General features: G+C 50.2%; 1 protein-coding gene across 1 annotated transcript in view; it reads right to left on the minus strand.

The window, feature by feature from the left end:
- LOC139242255 (short transient receptor potential channel 2-like) overlaps nt 1-17918 on the minus strand; it is a gene marked incomplete at both ends in the record, with an annotated part of 35952 nt that overhangs the window by 3917 nt on the left and 14117 nt on the right. The window contains 2 exons of the mRNA XM_070870291.1: nt 11561-11688; nt 15565-15757. Coding sequence (XP_070726392.1) covers nt 11561-11688; nt 15565-15757 — 321 coding nt within the window. The remainder of the gene's footprint in view (nt 1-11560; nt 11689-15564; nt 15758-17918) is intronic.

The raw sequence follows: 17918 nt of genomic DNA on the forward strand, positions 1-17918 counted from the left end.
ATACAAATACAGGATCATTGATTTCAATCTCACACGACACATTTGTGCTATCATGGTATGCACTTTGTTGAAGCCGTCTGCTCTCTACCTGATCATGTAGATCAGGGTGAACTAACGAGAGCCTTGTCTTAAGTGCTCTTTTCATGAGCAGTTCAGCAGGTGGGATCCCAGTGAGTGAGTGGGGTCTCGTGCGGTAGCTAAGCAGGACTCAGGATAGGCGAGTCTGCAGTGAGCCTTCAGTTATCCTCTTCAAGCCTTGCTTGATGGTTTGCACTGCTCTCTCTGCCTGACCAGTGGACGCTGGTTTAAATGGGGCAGATGTGACATGTTTGGTCCCGTTACGGGTCATGAATTCTTTGAACTCAGCACTGGTTAAACATGGCCCTTTGTCGCTCACCAGGACATTGGGTAAGCCGTGTGTGGCAAACATGGCCCGCAGGCTTTCAGTAGTGGCAGCATACGTGCTAGCCGACATTATCTCACATTCAATCTACTTGGAGTACGCGTCTACAACCACAAGGAACATTTTACCCAAGAATGGGCCTGCATAGTCGACGTGTACCCTAGACCACGGTTTGGAGGACGAAGACCATAAACTTAGCGGCGCCTCCCTGGGTACATTGCTTAACTGAGAGCATGTATTACATCTGTGCACGCAGGACTCTAAGTCTGCATCGGGCCACCACACGTGGGATCTGGCTATCGCTTTCATCATTACGATGCCTGGGTGGGTACTGTGGAGGTCATTGATGAAGGTGTCTCTGCCCTTCTTGGGGACCACTACTCGATTGCCCCACAGAAGGCAGTCCGTCTGTATAGACATTTCATCTTTGCGCCGCTGGAACGGCTTTATCTCTTCCTGCATTTCCACTGGGACACTGGACCAGCTCCCGTGAAGCACACAGCTTTTGACCAGGGATAATAAGGGGTCCTGGCTTGTTCAGATTTTGATCTGCTGGGCAGTGACGGGTGATTGCTCACTCTCAAATGCTTCCATAACCATGGCTAGATCTGTGGGCTGTGCCATTTCCACCCCCGTGGTGGGCAATGGCAGCCTACTGAGAGCATCGGCACAGTTTTCTGTGCCTGGCCTGTGGCGGATGGCGTAGTTGTATGTGGACAATGTGAGTGCCCATCTCTGGATGCGGGCTGATGTGTTGGTATTTATCCCTTTACTCTCGGAAAACAGGGATATAAGTGGCTTATGATCAGTGTCCAATTCGAATTTGAGCCCAAACAGGTATTGATGCATTTTCTTTACCCCATAGACACACACTAACGCTTCTTTCTCAATCATGCTGTAGGCTCTCTCAGCCTTAGACAGACTCCTGGATGCATAAGCAGTTTCCTGAAATCTTTAGCTTGTTGCAATACACACCCGACCCCATATGACGACACATCACATGCTCTTACCAAACGCTTACATGGATCATACAACACAAGCAATTTGTTTGAGCATAACAATTTTTTCGCATTTACAAAGGCATTTTACATAGAAACATAGAAAATAGGTGCAGAAGTGGGCTATTCGGCCCCTCGAGCCTGCACCACCATTCAATAAGATCATGGCTGATCATTCACCTCAGTACCCCTTTCCTACTTTCTCTCCATACCTCTTGATCCCTTTAGCCGTAAGGGCCATATCTAACTTCCTCTTGAATATATCCAATGACTTTTGCCCCAAACCCATTCATCCCCTTTTCATAGTAAGACAAGTAGTGGTTCTAACAGGGTTCTGAGTCCCGGTAAGAAGTTACCAAAGTATTTCAGGAGTCCCAGAAACGACCGCAGCTCTGTCACGTTCTGTGGCCTCGGTGTGTTCTCGGTTGCCTCTGTCTTCGTGTTAGTGGGCCTGATGCCGTCCGCCGCAATCCTCCTTCCCAGGAACTCCACTTCAGGCGCCAGGAAAACGCACTTCGAGCGTTTTAACCTGAGCCCCACGCGGTTGAGTCGACTAAGAACCTCCTCCAGGTTCTGCAGGTGCTCGACTGTGTTCCGACCTGTGACCAAGATGTCGTCCTGGAAGACCATGGTGTGTGGAACCGACTTCAGCAAGCTTTCCATGTTTCTCTGGAATATCGCCGCCGCTGATCGAGTTCCAAACGGGCATCAGTTATAAACAAAAAGAACTTTGTGCGTGTTGATGCAGGTGAGGGCCTTCGATGATTCCTGCAGTTCCTGCGTCAGGCTGAAATCAGATCCAGCTTCGTGAACGTCTTTCTTCCCGCCAGCTTTGCAAAGAGGTCATCAGCCTTTGGTAGTGGGTATTGGTCCTGCAGGGAGAAACGATTGATAGTTACTTTGTAATCACCACAGATTCTGACGGTGCCGTCTCCCTTGAGGACTGGGACAATAGGACTGGCCCACTCGCTGAACTCGATCGGTGAAATGATGCCCTCTGGTTGCAGCCGGTCTGGCTCAATCTCTACCCTTTCTCTCATCATGTACGGTACTGCTCTCGCCTTATGATGGATGGGTCACGCCCCCGCAATTAGGTGGATCTTCACTTTTGCTCCTTGGAATTTCCCGATGCCTGGTTCGAACAGTGAAGGAAATTTGTTTAAGGCCTGTGCACACGAAGTGTCGTCAGCGGGCGATAGCGCTCGGATGTCGTCCCAGTTCCAGCGTATCTTTCCCAGCCAGGTCCTGCCGAGCAGCGTGGGACCATCGCCCGGTACCACCCAGAGTGGTAGCTTGTGCACCGCTCCATCGTAGGAGACCTTTACAGTAGCACTGCCGATTCAGTTCTTTAGTGTAAGTTCTTAGTGTCATGCGAACTGGAGTTAAGACTGGCCTTGAGGCCTTGTTGCACCACAGACTTTCGAAGGTCTTTTTGCCCATGGTTGACTGGCTCGTGCCCGTGTCCAGTTCCATTGACACCGGGAGTCCATTTAGTTCAACCTTCAGCATTATCGGGGGACAATTCATGGTGAATGTGTGCACCCCATGTACCTCTGCCTCCTCGGTCTGAGGCTCTGGTTCGTCGTGATCCTCTGTGGATCTGTCCTCCTCTGCAACATGGTGGTTTGCAGGTTTAGCAGGCCTAGCAGCTCGCCTGCACACTCGTTGGAGGTGTCCCATTGTTCCACAGCCCTTGCAAACATACCCTTTGAATCGGCATGAATGGAAACGATGATCACCCCCGCAGCACCAACAAGATGTTAATGGCCTTCCATTCATCACCCTTGATGGTGGACTCTGGGACATCTGCGGACGTGTAGTTACAGGCATGTGTGACCTGCCCTGTACGTTACGATTCAAAAACAACATCACTTTGTTCACAGTACTTGTAGCAGCACTTGTGTGCTGAGAGATTTGCTTCGTATTGTCACTGGTGGCAATGAACGCCTGGGCTATCGCTATGGCCTTACTCAAGGTTGGAGTCTCTACAGTCAAAGGTTTGCGAAGTATGGTTTCGTGGCCAATGCCAAGTACGAAAAAGTCTCCGAGCATGTGCTCCAAATGTTCTTCAAATTCACAATGTCCTGCAAGGCGTCTTAGCTCGGTGACATAACTCGCCACTTCCTGGCCTTCACACCTTTTGTAGGTGTAGAACCGGTACCTCGCCATCAGAACGCTTTCCTTCGGGTTCAAATGCTCTCGGACCAGTGTGCACAAATCGTCATTTGATTTCTCCGTGGGTTTTGCTGGAGTGAGCAGATTCTTCATGAGGCCATACGTTGGTGCCCCACAGACAGTGAGGAGGATCGCTCTGCGTTTGGCAGCGCTCTCTTCCCCATCCAGCTCGTTGGCCACGAAGTATTGGTCCAGTCGCTCCACAAAAGTTTCACAATCATCTCCCTCCGAAAATTTCTCCAGGATGCCCACTGTTCTCTGCATCTTTGTGTTCGCTATCTGTATCTCATCGCCAGTTGTGGTGTATGGAGAAAGAGTCAGAGTGAACACTGTGAGCTCAAAGTAAAGTGTGACCGTAGTCTTTTATTGCAGTCTCCAGAGTGTCTCTCCAACCTGTGAAGCCTTCTTAAATACCTGTGCTCCCAAGGGATTATGGGATCCCTTGGACTCCAGGGAATGAGCCCTCGGTGGCTGTACAGAGTAAATACAAGTTTACATATACAACAGTAAGGATGAAAGCCATAGCCAGATCCCACGTGTGGTGGCCTGGCATCGACTCAGATTTAGAGTCATGCGTGCGCCAGTGCAACACTTGCTCTCAGCTGAGCAATGCACCCAGAGAGGCACCGCTAAGTTTGTGGTCGTGGCCCTCCAAACCGTGGTCAAGGATCCACGTGGACTATGCGGGCCCATTTCCAGGCAAAATGTTTTTGGTTGTCGTGGACGCTTACTCAAAATGGATTGCATGTGCGATAATGTCTGTAAGCACATTCATGGCCACGATTGAAAGTCTACGAGCCATGTTTGCCACGCACGGCCTGCCTGATGTCCTGGTCAGCGACAATGGGCCGCACTTCACCAGTGCTGAATTCAAGGAATTCATGACCCGCAACGGGATCAAGCACGTCACATTAGCCCTGTTCAAGCCCGCATCCAATGGCCAGGCAGAACGGGCAGTTCAGACCATCCAGCAAAGCTTGAAACATGTGTCGGAAGGCTCCCTGCAGATCCAGATCTCCCATGTGCTGCTCAGCTACCGCACCAGACCCTACTCACTCACCGGGGTTCCCCCAGTCGAGCTGTTCATGAAAAGGGCGCTCAAAACAAGGCTCCCTCTTGTCCACCCTGATCTCCATGATCACGTGGAGGGCAAGCGGTATCAACAAAGTGTGTACCATGACTGCACAAATTTGACACGTGATATTGAAGTCAATGATTCTGTGTTTGTGCTCAATTATGGACATGGTCCCAAATGGATCGCTGGCACGGTCTTAGCCAAACAGGGGAGTAGGGTGGTTCAGGTCAAACTGACCAATGGAAAAACGCACAGAAAACGCGTGGACCAAATCAAATTGCGGTTCACCAACAGCTACGAACAAACCGAAGAGGACACCACCAACTTTGACCCTCCAACACACACACAAGTGGCAACTGACATCACGGTTGACCACGAAGCCGAACTCACCATTCCCAGCAGCCCAGCAAGGCCGGCTGCCCAGCAGCCCAGTGAAGAACTGACCAACTCACCCACACCCACATTTGTACCGAGACGATCGACAAAGGAGCGTAGAGCCCCAGAGCGTCTCAGCTTACTGTGCTGTATATTTACAATATACGTCAATGATTTGGATGAAGGAATTGAATGTAATATCTCCAAGTTTGCAGATGACACTAAACTGGGTGGCGGTGTGAGATGTGAGGGGGACGCTAAGAGGCTGCAGGTTAACTTGGACAGGTTAGGTGAGTGGGCAAATACATGGCAGATGCAGTATAATGGGGATAAATGTGAGGTTATCCACCTTAGGGACAAAAACGCATGAACAGAATATTATCTGAATGGTGACAGATTAGGAAAAGGGGAGGTGCAACGAGACCTGGGTGTCATGGTACATCAGTCATTGTATGTTGGCCTTCATAGCTAGGGGATTTGAGTATAGGAGCAGGGAGGTCTTACTGCAGTTGTACAGGGCCTTGGTGAGGCCTCACCTGGAATATTGTGTTCAGTTTTGGTCTCCTAATCTGAGGAAGGACGTTCTTGCTATTCAGGGAGTGCAGCGAAGGTTCACCAGACTGATTCCCGGGATGGCAGGAGGGATGGGGAGGAGTTAAACTAATATGGCAGGGGGATGGGAACCAATGCAGGGAGACAGAGGGAAACAAAAAGGAGACAAAAGCAAAAGACAGAAAGGAGATGAGGAAAAGTGGAGGGCAGAGAAACCCAAGGCAAAGAACAAAAAGGGTCACTGTACAGCAAAATTCTAAAAGGACAAAGGGTGTTAAAAAAACAAGCCTGAAGGCTTTGTGTCTTAATGCAAGGAGTATCTGTAATAAGGTGGATGAATTAACTGTGCAAATAGATGTTAACAAATATGATGTGATTGGGATTACGGAGACGTGGCTCCAGGATGATCAGGGCTGGGAACTCAACATCCAGGGGTATTCAACATTCAGGAAGGATAGAACAAAAGGAAAAGGAGGTGGGGTAGCATTGCTGGTTAAAGAGGAGATTAATGCAATAGTTAGGAAAGACATTAGCTTGGATGATGTGGAATCTATATGGGTAGAGCTGCAGAACACCAAAGGGCAAAAAACGTTAGTGGGAGTTGTGTACAGACCTCCAAACAGTAGTAGTGATGTTGGGGAGGGCATCAAACAGGAAATTAGGGGTGCATGCAATAAGGGTGCAGCAGTTATAATGGGTGACTTTAATATGCACATAGATTGGGCTAGCCAAACTGGAAGCAATACGGTGGAGGAGGATTTCCTGGAGTGCATAGGGATGGTTTTCTAGACCAATATGTCGAGGAACCAACTAGCGGGGAGGCCATCTTAGACTGGGTGTTGTGAAATGAGAGAGGATTAATTAGCAATCTCGTTGTGCAAGGCCCCTTGGGGAAGAGTGACCATAACAAGGTGGAATTCTGCATTAGGATGGAGAATGAAACAGTTAATTCAGAGACCATGGTCCAGAACTTAAAGAAGGGTAACTTTGAAGGTATGAGGCGTGAATTGGCTAGGATTGATTGGCGAATGATACTTAAGGGGTTGACTGTGGATGGGCAATGGCAGACATTTAGAGACCGCATGGATGAACTACAACAATTGTACATTCCTGTCTGGCGTAAAAATAAAAAAGGGAAGGTGGCTCAACCGTGGCTATCAAGGGAAATCAGGGATAGTATTAAAGCCAAGGAAGTGGCATACAAATTGGCCAGAAATAGCAGCGAACCTGGGGACTGGGAGAAATTTAGAACTCAGCAGAGGAGGACAAAGGGTTTGATTAGGGCAGGGAAAATGGAGTACGAGAAGAAGCTTGCAGGGAACATTAAGACGGATTGCAAAAGTTTCTATAGATATGTTAAGAGAAAAAGGTTAGTAAAGACAAACGTAGGTCCCCTGCAGTCAGAATCAAGGGAAGTCATAACAGGGAACAAAGAAATGGCGGACCAATTGAACAAGTACTTTGGTTCGGTATTCACTAAGGAGGACACAAACAACCTTCCGGATATAAAAGGGGTCAGAGGGTCTAGTAAGCAGGAGGAACTGAGGGAAATCCTTATTAGTCGGGAAATTGTGTTGGGGAAATTGAAGGCCGATAAATCCCCAGGGCCTGATGGACTGCATCCCAGAGTACTTAAGGAGGTGGCCTTGGAAATAGCGGATGCATTGACAGTCATTTTCCAACATTCCATTGACTCTGGATCAGTTCCTATGGAGTGGAGGGTAGCCAATGTAACCCCACTTTTTAAAAAAGGAGGGAGAGAGAAAACAGGGAATTATAGACCGGTCAGCCTGACATCGGTAGTGGGTAAAATGATGGAATCAATTATTAAGGATGTCATAGCAGCGCATTTGGAAAGAGGTGGCATGATAGGTCCAAGTCAGCATAGATTTGTGAAAGGGAAATCATGCTTGACAAATCTTCTGGAATGTTTTGAGGATGTTTCCAGTAGAGTGGACAAGGGAGAACCAGTTGATGTGGTATATTTGGACTTTCAGAAGGCTTTCGACAAGGTCCCACACAAGAGATTAATGTGCAAAGTTAAAGCACATGGGATTGGGGGTAGTGTGCTGACATGGATTGAGAACTGGTTGTCAGACAGGAAGCAAAGAGTAGGAGTAAATGGGTACTTTTCAGAATGGCAGGCAGTGACTAGTGGGGTACCGCAAGGTTCTGTGCTGGGGCCCCAGCTGTTTACACTGTACATTAATGATTTAGACGAGGGGATTAAATGTAGTATCTCCAAATTTGAGGATGACACTAAGTTAGATGGCAGTGTGAGCTGCGAGGAGAATGCTATGAGGCTGCAGAGCGACTTGGATAGGTTAGGTGAGTGGGCAAATGCATGGCAGATGAAGTATAATGTGGATAAATGTGAGGTTATCCACTTTGGTGGTAAAAACAGAGAGACAGACTATTATCTGAATGGTGACAGATTAGGAAAAGGGGAGGTGCAACGAGACCTGGGTGTCATGGTACATCAGTCATTGAAGGTTGGCATGCAGGTACAGCAGGCGGTTAAGAAAGCAAATGGCATGTTGGCCTTCATAGCGAGGGGATTTGAGTACAGGGGCAGGGAGGTGTTGCTACAGTTGTACAGGGCCTTGGTGAGGCCACACCTGGAGTATTGTGTACAGTTTTGGTCTCCTAACCTGAGGAAGGACATTCTTGCTATTGAGGGAGTGCAGCGAAGGTTCACCAGACTGATTCCCGGGATGGCGGGACTGACCTATCAAGAAAGACTGGATAAACTGGGCTTGTATTCACTGGAGTTCAGAAGAATGAGAGGGGACCTCATAGAAACGTTTAAAATTCTGATGGGTTTGGACAGGTTAGATGCAGGAAGAATGTTCCCAATGTTGGGGAAGTCCAGAACCAGGGATCACAGTCTAAGGATAAGGGGTAAGCCATTTAGGACCGAGATGAGGAGAAACTTCTTCACCCAGAGAGTGGTGAACCTGTGGAATTCTCTACCACAGAAAGTTGTTGAGGCCAATTCACTAAATATATTCAAAAAGGAATTGGATGAAGTCCTTCTACTAGGGGGACCAAGGGGTATGGCGAGAAAGCAGGAATGGGGTACTGAAATTGCATGTTCAGCCATGAACTCATTGAATGGTGGTGCAGGCTAGAAGGGCCGAATGGCCTATTCCTGCACCTATTTTCTATGTTTCTATGACTGAGATATGAGGAGAGACTGGATCAACTGGGCCTTTATACTTTGGAGTTTGGAAGGATGAAAGGGGATCTCATAGAAACATACAAGATTCTGACGGGACGGGACAGGTTAGATGCGGGTAGAATGTTCCCGATGTTGGGGAAGTCCAGAACCAGGAGACACAGTCTTAGAATAAGGGGTAAGCCATTTAGGACCGAGATGAGGAGAAACTTCTTCACTCAGAGAGTTGTTAACCTGTGGAATTCCCTGCCGCAGAGAGTTGTTGATGCCAGTTCATTGGATATATTCAAGAGGGAGTTAGATATGGCCCTTACGGCTAAAGGGATCAAGGGGTATGGAGAGAAAGCGGGAAAGGGGTACTGAGGTGAATGATCAGCCATGATCTTATTGAATGGTGGTGCAGGCTCGAAGGGCCGAATGGCCTACTCCTGCACCTATTTTCTATGTTTTCTATGTTGACTTCACGGGGGAGTGATGTTATGTATTTAACCCCTTGTAACCCGTATCACACCACAACCAGAGGGCCTAGCTGTTGGAGTCCCAAGGGATCCCAGCATCCCTTAAGAGCACGGTATATAAGCAGGCCACCCATGAGGTACCTGCACTCTGGAGTCTCATTAAAGGAGCTAAGGTCACACTTGCTCATTATACACAGTACTCAGTTTCATCCTTTATTATGAGCTTCTCAGGTTAATCGGGTCTTGATGGGGGTTTGCCAGGGCATTTGGAGAACCTACTGTTCTCTGGGACCCTTAACAGCGGTCCGCTCCATCAGAACAGGTGTATAGAGCTTCGGATTAACACCTATCCAGCTCGCACAGCCCAGTTACAATCGATCCTCTAATGTCCATGGGCTATGGGAGGGGATTCAATGGGTGGGGAGAATCAGTGCTCAGGGAGAGTGTCCATGGGCTCAGGCATCGTTACCGCTGGTATTCCCCAAGGATCTATCCTTGGCCCCTCCTATTCCTCATCTACATGTTGCCCCTCGGCGACATCATCCGGAAACACAGCATCAGTTTCCACATGTACACTGAGACACCCAGCTCTCCCTCACCCCCACTTCTCTCAACCCCTCCTCGGTCTCTCAATTGTCAGACTGCCTGTCCCACATCCAGTTCTGGATGAGCAGAAATTTTCTCCAATTAAATATTGGGAAGACCGAAGCCATTGTTTTCTGTCCCCACCACAAACTCTGTTCCCTGGCCACTGACTCCATCCCTCTCCCCAACTCCTGTCTGAGGCTGAACCGAATTGTTCACAACCTTGGCGTTATACTTGACCCCGAGATGAGCTTCCGACCACATATCCGCTCCATCTCCAGAAATGTGTATTTCCCCCTCCGTAACATCGCCTGTCTCCACCCCTGCCTCAGCTCATCCGCTGCTGAAACCCTCATCCGTGCCTTTGTTATCTCCAGACTTGACTATTCCAACACACTCCTGGCTGGCCTCCCACATTCTACCCGACGTAAACGAGAGGTGATCCAAAACTCGGCAACCCGTGTCCTAACTCGCACCAAGTCCCACTCACCGATCACCCCCTGTGCTCACTGCCCCGTGTCCTAACTCGCACCAAGTCCCACTCACCCATCACCCCCTGTGCTCACTGCCCCGTGTCCTAACTCGCACCGAGTCCCACTCACCCATCACCCTCTGTGCTCACTGCCCTGTGTCCTAACTCGCACCAAGTCCCACTCACCCATCACCCCCTGTGCTCACTGCCCCGTGTCCTAACTCGCACCGAGTCCCGCTCACCCATCACCCCCTGTGCTCACTGACCCGTGTCCTAACTCGCACCGAGTCCCACTCACCCATCACCCTCTGTGCTCACTGCCCCGTGTCCTAACTCGCACCAAGTCTCGTTCACCCATCACCCCCTGTGCTCACTGACCCGTGTCCTAACTCGCACCGAGTCCCACTCACCCATCACCCTCTGTGCTCGCTGCCCCGTGTCCTAACTCGCACCAAGTCCCACTCACCCATCACCCCCTGTGCTCGCTGGCCAACATTGGTTCCCAGTTAAGCAACGCCTTGATTTCAAAATTCTCATCCTTGTTTACAAATCCCTCCATGGCCCTCACCCCTCCCTATCTCTCTAATCTCCTCCAGCCCCACAACCCCCCGAGATGTCTGCGCTCCTCTAACCCTGCCCTCCTGACCATCCCCGATTATAATCGCTCCACCATCGGTGGCCGTGCCTTCTGTTGCCTGGGCCCCAAGCTCTGGAACTCCCTCCCTAAACCTCTCCACCTCTCTACCTCTCTTTCCTTCTTTAAGATGTTCGTTAAAACAACAACAACAACAACTTGTATTTATGTAGTGCCTTTAACGTCGTGTAACGTCCCCAGGCGCTTCACAGCAGTGTGATGCGATAAAAATGGGACACCGAGCCACATAGGGAGATATTAGCGCAGGTGACCAAAAGCTGGGTCAAAGAGGTCGGTTTTAAGGAGCATCTTGAAGGAGGAGAGAGAGGTGGAGAGGTTTAGGGAGGGAGTTCCAGAGCTTGGGGCCCAGGCAGCTGAAGGCACGGCCACCGATGGTGGAGCGATTATAATCAGGGATGGTCAGGAGGGCAGAATTAGAGGAGTGCAGACATCTCTCCCCCTTTCACCCAGCTTTTGGTCACCTGCCCTAATATCTCCTTGTGCGGCTGGGTTTAAATTTTTGTTTGCTAATCGCTCCTGTGAATCGCTGCGGGATGTTTTATTACGATCAAGGTGCTATTGAAATGCACGTTGGTGTTGTGACTGTCGAAGGAGGTCAGACTGAACGGAGCCAGTTAAATCGAACATCACTGACCTGACGAAATAGAAGAAGGATTTGGGAGTTGGGATGATGTTGAAGGGGACGGGAAGTGTCAGTCCCTCCCGGAAATAGCAAAGGTACAGTCTCGATCTGGCAAACTTCCACTCCACATCCGCATCGTCCTGGAAACGACACAAGCACAGTGAGGTCAAAGGGTTGGGCAAGTTAGGTCGGTCCTGTCTCGGGGACCGAGATTATCTCAACACAACAGCAAGCCCCACCCCTCCGACCCACCTTCTCACCAGTTACAGCACGGGGTTAGATACAGAGTAAAGCTCCCTCTACACTGTCCCATCAAACACTCCCAGGGAAGGTACAGCACGGGTTAGATACAGAGTAAAGCTCCCTCTACACTGTCCCATCAAACACCCGCAGGGCAGGTACAGCACGGGGTTAGATACAGAGTAAAGCTCCCTCTACACTGTCCCATCAAACACTCCCAGGGCAGGTACAGCACGGGGTTAGATACAGAGTAAAGCTCCCTCTACACTGTCCCATCAAACACTCCCAGGGAAGGTACAGCACAGGTTAGATACAGAGTAAAGCTCCCTCTACACTGTCCCATCAAACACTCCCAGGGTAGGTACAGGGGGTTAGATACAGAGTAAAGCTCCCTCTACACTGTCCCATCAAACACTCCCAGGGCAGGTACAGCACGGGTTAGATACAGAGTAAAGCTCCCTCTACACTGTCCCATCAAACACTCCCAGGGCAGGTACAGCACGGGTTAGATACAGAGTAAAGCTCCCTCTACACTGTCCCATCAAACACTCCCAGGGCAGGTACAGCACGGGGTTAGATACAGAGTAAAGCTCCCTCTACACTGTCCCATCAAACACCCCCAGGGCAGTTACAGCACAGGGTTAGATACAGAGTAAAGCTCCCTCTACACTGTCCCATCAAACACACCCAGGGCAGGTACAGAGGGTTAGATACAGAGTAAAGCTCCCTCTACACTGTCCCATCAAATACTCCCAGGGCAGGTACAGCACAGGGTTAGATACAGAGTAAAGCTCCCTCTACACTGTCCCATCAAACACTCCCAGGGCAGATACAGCATGGGGTTAGATACAGAGTAAAGCACCCTCTACACTGTCCCATCAAACACTCCCGAGGCAGGTACAGCATGGGGTTAGATACAGAGTAAAGAGCTCTCTACACTGTCCCATCAAACACTCCCAGGGCAGGTACAGCACGGGGTTAGATACAGAGTAAAGCTCCCTCTACACTGTCCCATCAAACACTCCCAGGGCAGGTACAGCACGGGGTTAGATACAGAGTAAAGCTCCCTCTACACTGTCCCATCAAACACTCCCACGGCAGGTACAGCACGGGGTTAGATACAGAGTAAAGCTCCCTCTACACTGTCCCATCAAACACTCCCAGGGAAGGTACAGCACGGGTTAGATACAGAGTAAAGCTCCCTCTACACTGTCCCATCAAACACTCCCAGGGTAGGTACAGGGGGTTAGATACAGAGTAAAGCTCCCTCTACACTGTCCCATCAAACACTCCCAGGGCAGGTACAGGGGGTTAGATACAGAGTAAAGCTTCCTCTGCACTGTCCCATCAAACACTCCCAGGGTAGGTACAGCACGGGGTTAGATACAGAGTAAAGCTCCCTCTACACTGTCCCATCAAACACTCCCAGGGCAGGTACAGCACGGGTTAGATACAGAGTAAAGCTCCCTCTACACTGTCCCATCAAACACTCCCAGGGCAGGTACAGCACGGGGTTAGATACAGAGTAAAGCTCCCTCTACACTGTCCCATCAAACACCCCCAGGGCAGTTACAGCACAGGGTTAGATACAGAGTAAAGCTCCCTCTACACTGTCCCATCAAACACTCCCAGGGCAGGTACAGGGGGTTAGATACAGAGTAAAGCTCCCTCTACACTGTCCCATCAAATACTCCCAGGGCAGGTACAGCACAGGGTTAGATACAGAGTAAAGCTCCCTCTACACTGTCCCATCAAACACTCCCAGGGCAGATACAGCATGGGGTTAGATACAGAGTAAAGCACCCTCTACACTGTCCCATCAAACACTCCCGAGGCAGGTACAGCATGGGGTTAGATACAGAGTAAAGAGCCCTCTACACTGTCCCATAAAACACTCCCAGGGCAGGTACAGCACGGGGTTAGATAAAGAGTAAAGCTCCCTCTACACTGTCCCATCAAATACTCCCAGGGCAGGTACAGGGGGTTAGATACAGAGTACAGCTCCCTCTACACTGTCCCATCAAACACGCCAAGGCCAGGTACAGCACGGGGTTAGATACAGAGTAAAGCTCCCTCCACACTGTCCCATCAAACACTCCCGGGGCAGGTACAGCACTGGTTAGATACAGAGTAAAGCTCCCTCTACACTGTCCCATCAAACACTCCCAGGACAGGTACAGCACAGGGTTAGATACAGAGTAAAGCTCCCTCTACACTGTCCCATCAAACACTCCCAGGGCAGGTACAGGGGGTTAGATACAGAGTAAAGCTCCCTCTACACTGTCCCATCAAACACTCTCAGGGCAGGTACAACACGGGGTTAGATACAGAGTAAAGCTCCCTCTACACTGTCCCATCAAACACTCCCAGGGCAGGTACAGCACGGGGTTAGATACAGAGTAAAGCTCCCTCTACACTGTCCCATCAAACACTCCCAAGGCAGGTACAGAGGGTTAGATACAGAGTAAAGCTCCCTCTACACTGTCCCATCAAACACTCCCAGGGCAGGTACAGCACGGGGTTAGATACAGAGTAAAGCTCCCTCGCCACTGTCCCATCAAACACTCCCAGGGTAGGTACAGCACGGGGTTAGATACAGAGTAAAGCTCCCTCTACACTGTCCCATCAAACACTCCCAGGGCAGGTACAGCACGGGTTAGATACAGAGTAAAGCTCCCTCTACACTGTCCCATCAAACACTCCCAGGGCAGGTACAGCACGGGGTTAGATACAGAGTAAAGCTCCCTCTACACTGTCCCATCAAACACCCCCAGGGCAGTTACAGCACAGGGTTAGATACAGAGTAAAGCTCCCTCTACACTGTCCCATCAAACACTCCCACGGCAGGTACAGGGGGTTAGATACAGAGTAAAGCTCCCTCTACACTGTCCCATCAAATACTCCCAGGGCAGGTACAGCACAGGGTTAGATACAGAGTAAAGCTCCCTCTACACTGTCCCATCAAACACTCCCAGGGCAGATACAGCATGGGGTTAGATACAGAGTAAAGCACCCTCTACACTGTCCCATCAAACACTCCCGAGGCAGGTACAGCATGGGGTTAGATACAGAGTAAAGAGCCCTCTACACTGTCCCATAAAACACTCCCAGGGCAGGTACAGCACGGGGTTAGATAAAGAGTAAAGCTCCCTCTACACTGTCCCATCAAATACTCCCAGGGCAGGTACAGGGGGTTAGATACAGAGTACAGCTCCCTCTACACTGTCCCATCAAACACTCCAAGGCCAGGTACAGCACGGGGTTAGATACAGAGTAAAGCTCCCTCCACACTGTCCCATCAAACACTCCCGGGGCAGGTACAGCACTGGTTAGATACAGAGTAAAGCTCCCTCTACACTGTCCCATCAAACATTCCCAGGACAGGTACAGCACAGGGTTAGATACAGAGTAAAGCTCCCTCTACACTGTCCCATCAAACACTCCCAGGGCAGGTACAGGGGGTTAGATACAGAGTAAAGCTCCCTCTACACTGTCCCATCAAACACTCTCAGGGCAGGTACAACACGGGGTTAGATACAGAGTAAAGCTCCCTCTACACTGTCCCATCAAACACTCCCAGGGCAGGTACAGCACGGGGTTAGATACAGAGTAAAGCTCCCTCTACACTGTCCCATCAAACACTCCCAAGGCAGGTACAGAGGGTTAGATACAGAGTAAAGCTCCCTCTACACTGTCCCATCAAACACTCCCAGGGCAGGTACAGGGGGTTAGATACAGAGTAAAGCTCCCAGCCCCAGGCAGCGGCTTAAACTGACCTCAATCTTCTGGAAGGAGTTGGTGATCATAGCCACCAGCATGTTGAGCAGGACGATGACCATGATGATGGTGAAAATGCCGTACAGGATGCGTCCCACGGACTCGGCTACCACAAAGTTCGAGATGTCCACCGATGTGGGTTCCTCCATTCCAAACATGGTCCAGAACAGGAACTGCAGGGTGCCGTTGAAACTGAAGCGGGAAACGACAAGCTTGCGTTAAACCGCAACCGAGAGATATACGGCATCTCGCGATCTTCATTTGTAGCCCGATCCCCGCGGGGGGAGGGAGAGGCCCTACAATCGGCCTCAGGACCCCTGGTCCGTGCAGGGGATAGGGAGAGGCCTAGGGGAGGGAGGGGCCCTGGGGAGGGAGGGGACACGACAGCCAGCCTCAGGACCCCTGGTCCCTGCGGGGGGGGCAGGAAGAGCCCCGGGGAGCGAGAGGCCCTACAATCAGCCTCAGGACCCCTGGTCTGCGCGGGGGATAGGAAGGGGCCTCGGGGAGGGAGGGGACACAACAATCGGCCTCGGGACCCCTGGACATCACGAGGGGAGGGGGGGTCGGTATTGCTATGTGTGAGTGTGTGTGTGTGTGTGCATTGCTGTGTGTAGGCAAATGTGTGTATTTACATGAGTTTATGTGTGTGTGCAGACATATGAGGCTCGGTAACCAGAGGGACACAGATTGATGATAATCGGCGATGGAACCAGAGGGGGAGATGAGGAGAATGTGTTTACGCAGCGAGTTGTTGTGATCGGGAACGCGCTGCCTGAAAGGGCGGTGGGAGCAGATTCAATAGTGACTTTCAAACGGGAATTAGATAAATACTCGAAAAGGAGAAATTTGCTGGGCTGTGGGGAAAGAGCGGGGGTCAGGGGGGGGAGTGGGACTGATTGGATCGCTCTCTCACAGAGCCGGCACAGGCTCGATGGGCCGAATGGCCTCCTCATGCAGAGCACGGAGTGCAGCAGCAAAGAGTGACATTCGTGAGTTTGGTAAGTGGGTGAGTTTTAAGGGTTATTCTCTTTAAACCATTTGGAGGCTGGAGTAAATTGTTAGTGGCAATTGCCAGTAGCTTCTCAGTAAGTAGCAGTTTAATTTAAAGGGAAAAAGTTAAATAGTTGGGAATCTTTCAGGTTTAGGCAGAGAAAAACAAGGTAACTCTCCAGTAGGAGGCAATTAGCAGCTAGTTGTAAACGACTGACCAGTAGTGAGTCATCTGACTGAGATACAGTTTAAAAAGAGGCAGCTCGTGCAGAGCACGGAGTGCAGCAGCAAAGAGTGGCATTTGTGAATTTGGTAAGTGGGTGAGTTCGGGCAAGTAGGGGTGGCAGGTGCTGTTTTGTCTTGTTTTTCCTACCAGTGCTGACACTAGAGCAGCTGATAAGGAGTGCGCGAGTAGGAAACAGAGGTCCAGAGACCAGCCCAACCAGCTGCAGACAAAGATAGAGGGGTGCGAAATCGAGAGGTGACGTCACAGCCAAGCTGGTAAGTGGTTAGCTGTTTGACTGGTAAGTATAACGCTCTTTTAAACTGACTTTTAGATTGGTCTAATTGGCAGCGAACTACTAAGTAGTTGTTTGGTGTTTAAGTAAATTTTAGTAAGTAAATTAATTTAAGGGTTAAGTCATGGCAGGAGAGCTCGGACCCGTGTCATGCTCCTCCTATGCTTGACTACTATGTGTGTCGGAAGTGTGTCCAGCTGCAGTTCCTAACAGACCGCATGACGGCACTTGAGCTATAGTGATAGGGAACTCTATTGTAAGAGGAATAGGATAGGAGTTTCTGCGGCCGCAACCGAGACTCCAGGATGGCATGTTGCCTCCCTGGTGCAAGGGTCAAGGATGTCTCAGAGCGGCTGCAGAGCATTCTGGAGAGGGAGGGTGAACAGCCAGTTGTCGTGGTACATGTAGGTACCAACGATATAGGTAAGAAGCGGGAAGAGGTCCTACAAGCTGAATTTAGGGAGCTAGGAGTTAAATTAAAAAGTAGGATCTCAAAGGTAGTAATCTCTGGATTGCTACCAGTGCCACGTGCTAATCAGAGTAGAGGGAGCAGGATAGTTAGAATAAATACGTGGCTTGAGCAGTGGTGCAAGAGGGAGGGATTCAAATTCCTGGGACATTGGAACCAGTTCTGGGGGGAAGTGGGACCTGTACAAAAGGGACGGTCTGCATTTGGGCAGGACTGGAACTGATGTCCTGGGGGTAACATTTGCTAATGCAGTTCGGGAGTGTTTAAACTAATATGGCAGGGGGATGGGAACCTATGCAGCGAGACAGGGCGAAGTAATATGGAGTCAGAAACAGATGGTAGAAAGGTAAAAAGCAATAGTGGAAGGCTGAGTAAA

The sequence above is a fragment of the Pristiophorus japonicus genome, unplaced genomic scaffold (assembly GCF_044704955.1).
Source record: "Pristiophorus japonicus isolate sPriJap1 unplaced genomic scaffold, sPriJap1.hap1 HAP1_SCAFFOLD_1270, whole genome shotgun sequence".
Lineage (NCBI taxonomy): Eukaryota > Metazoa > Chordata > Chondrichthyes > Pristiophoridae > Pristiophorus > Pristiophorus japonicus.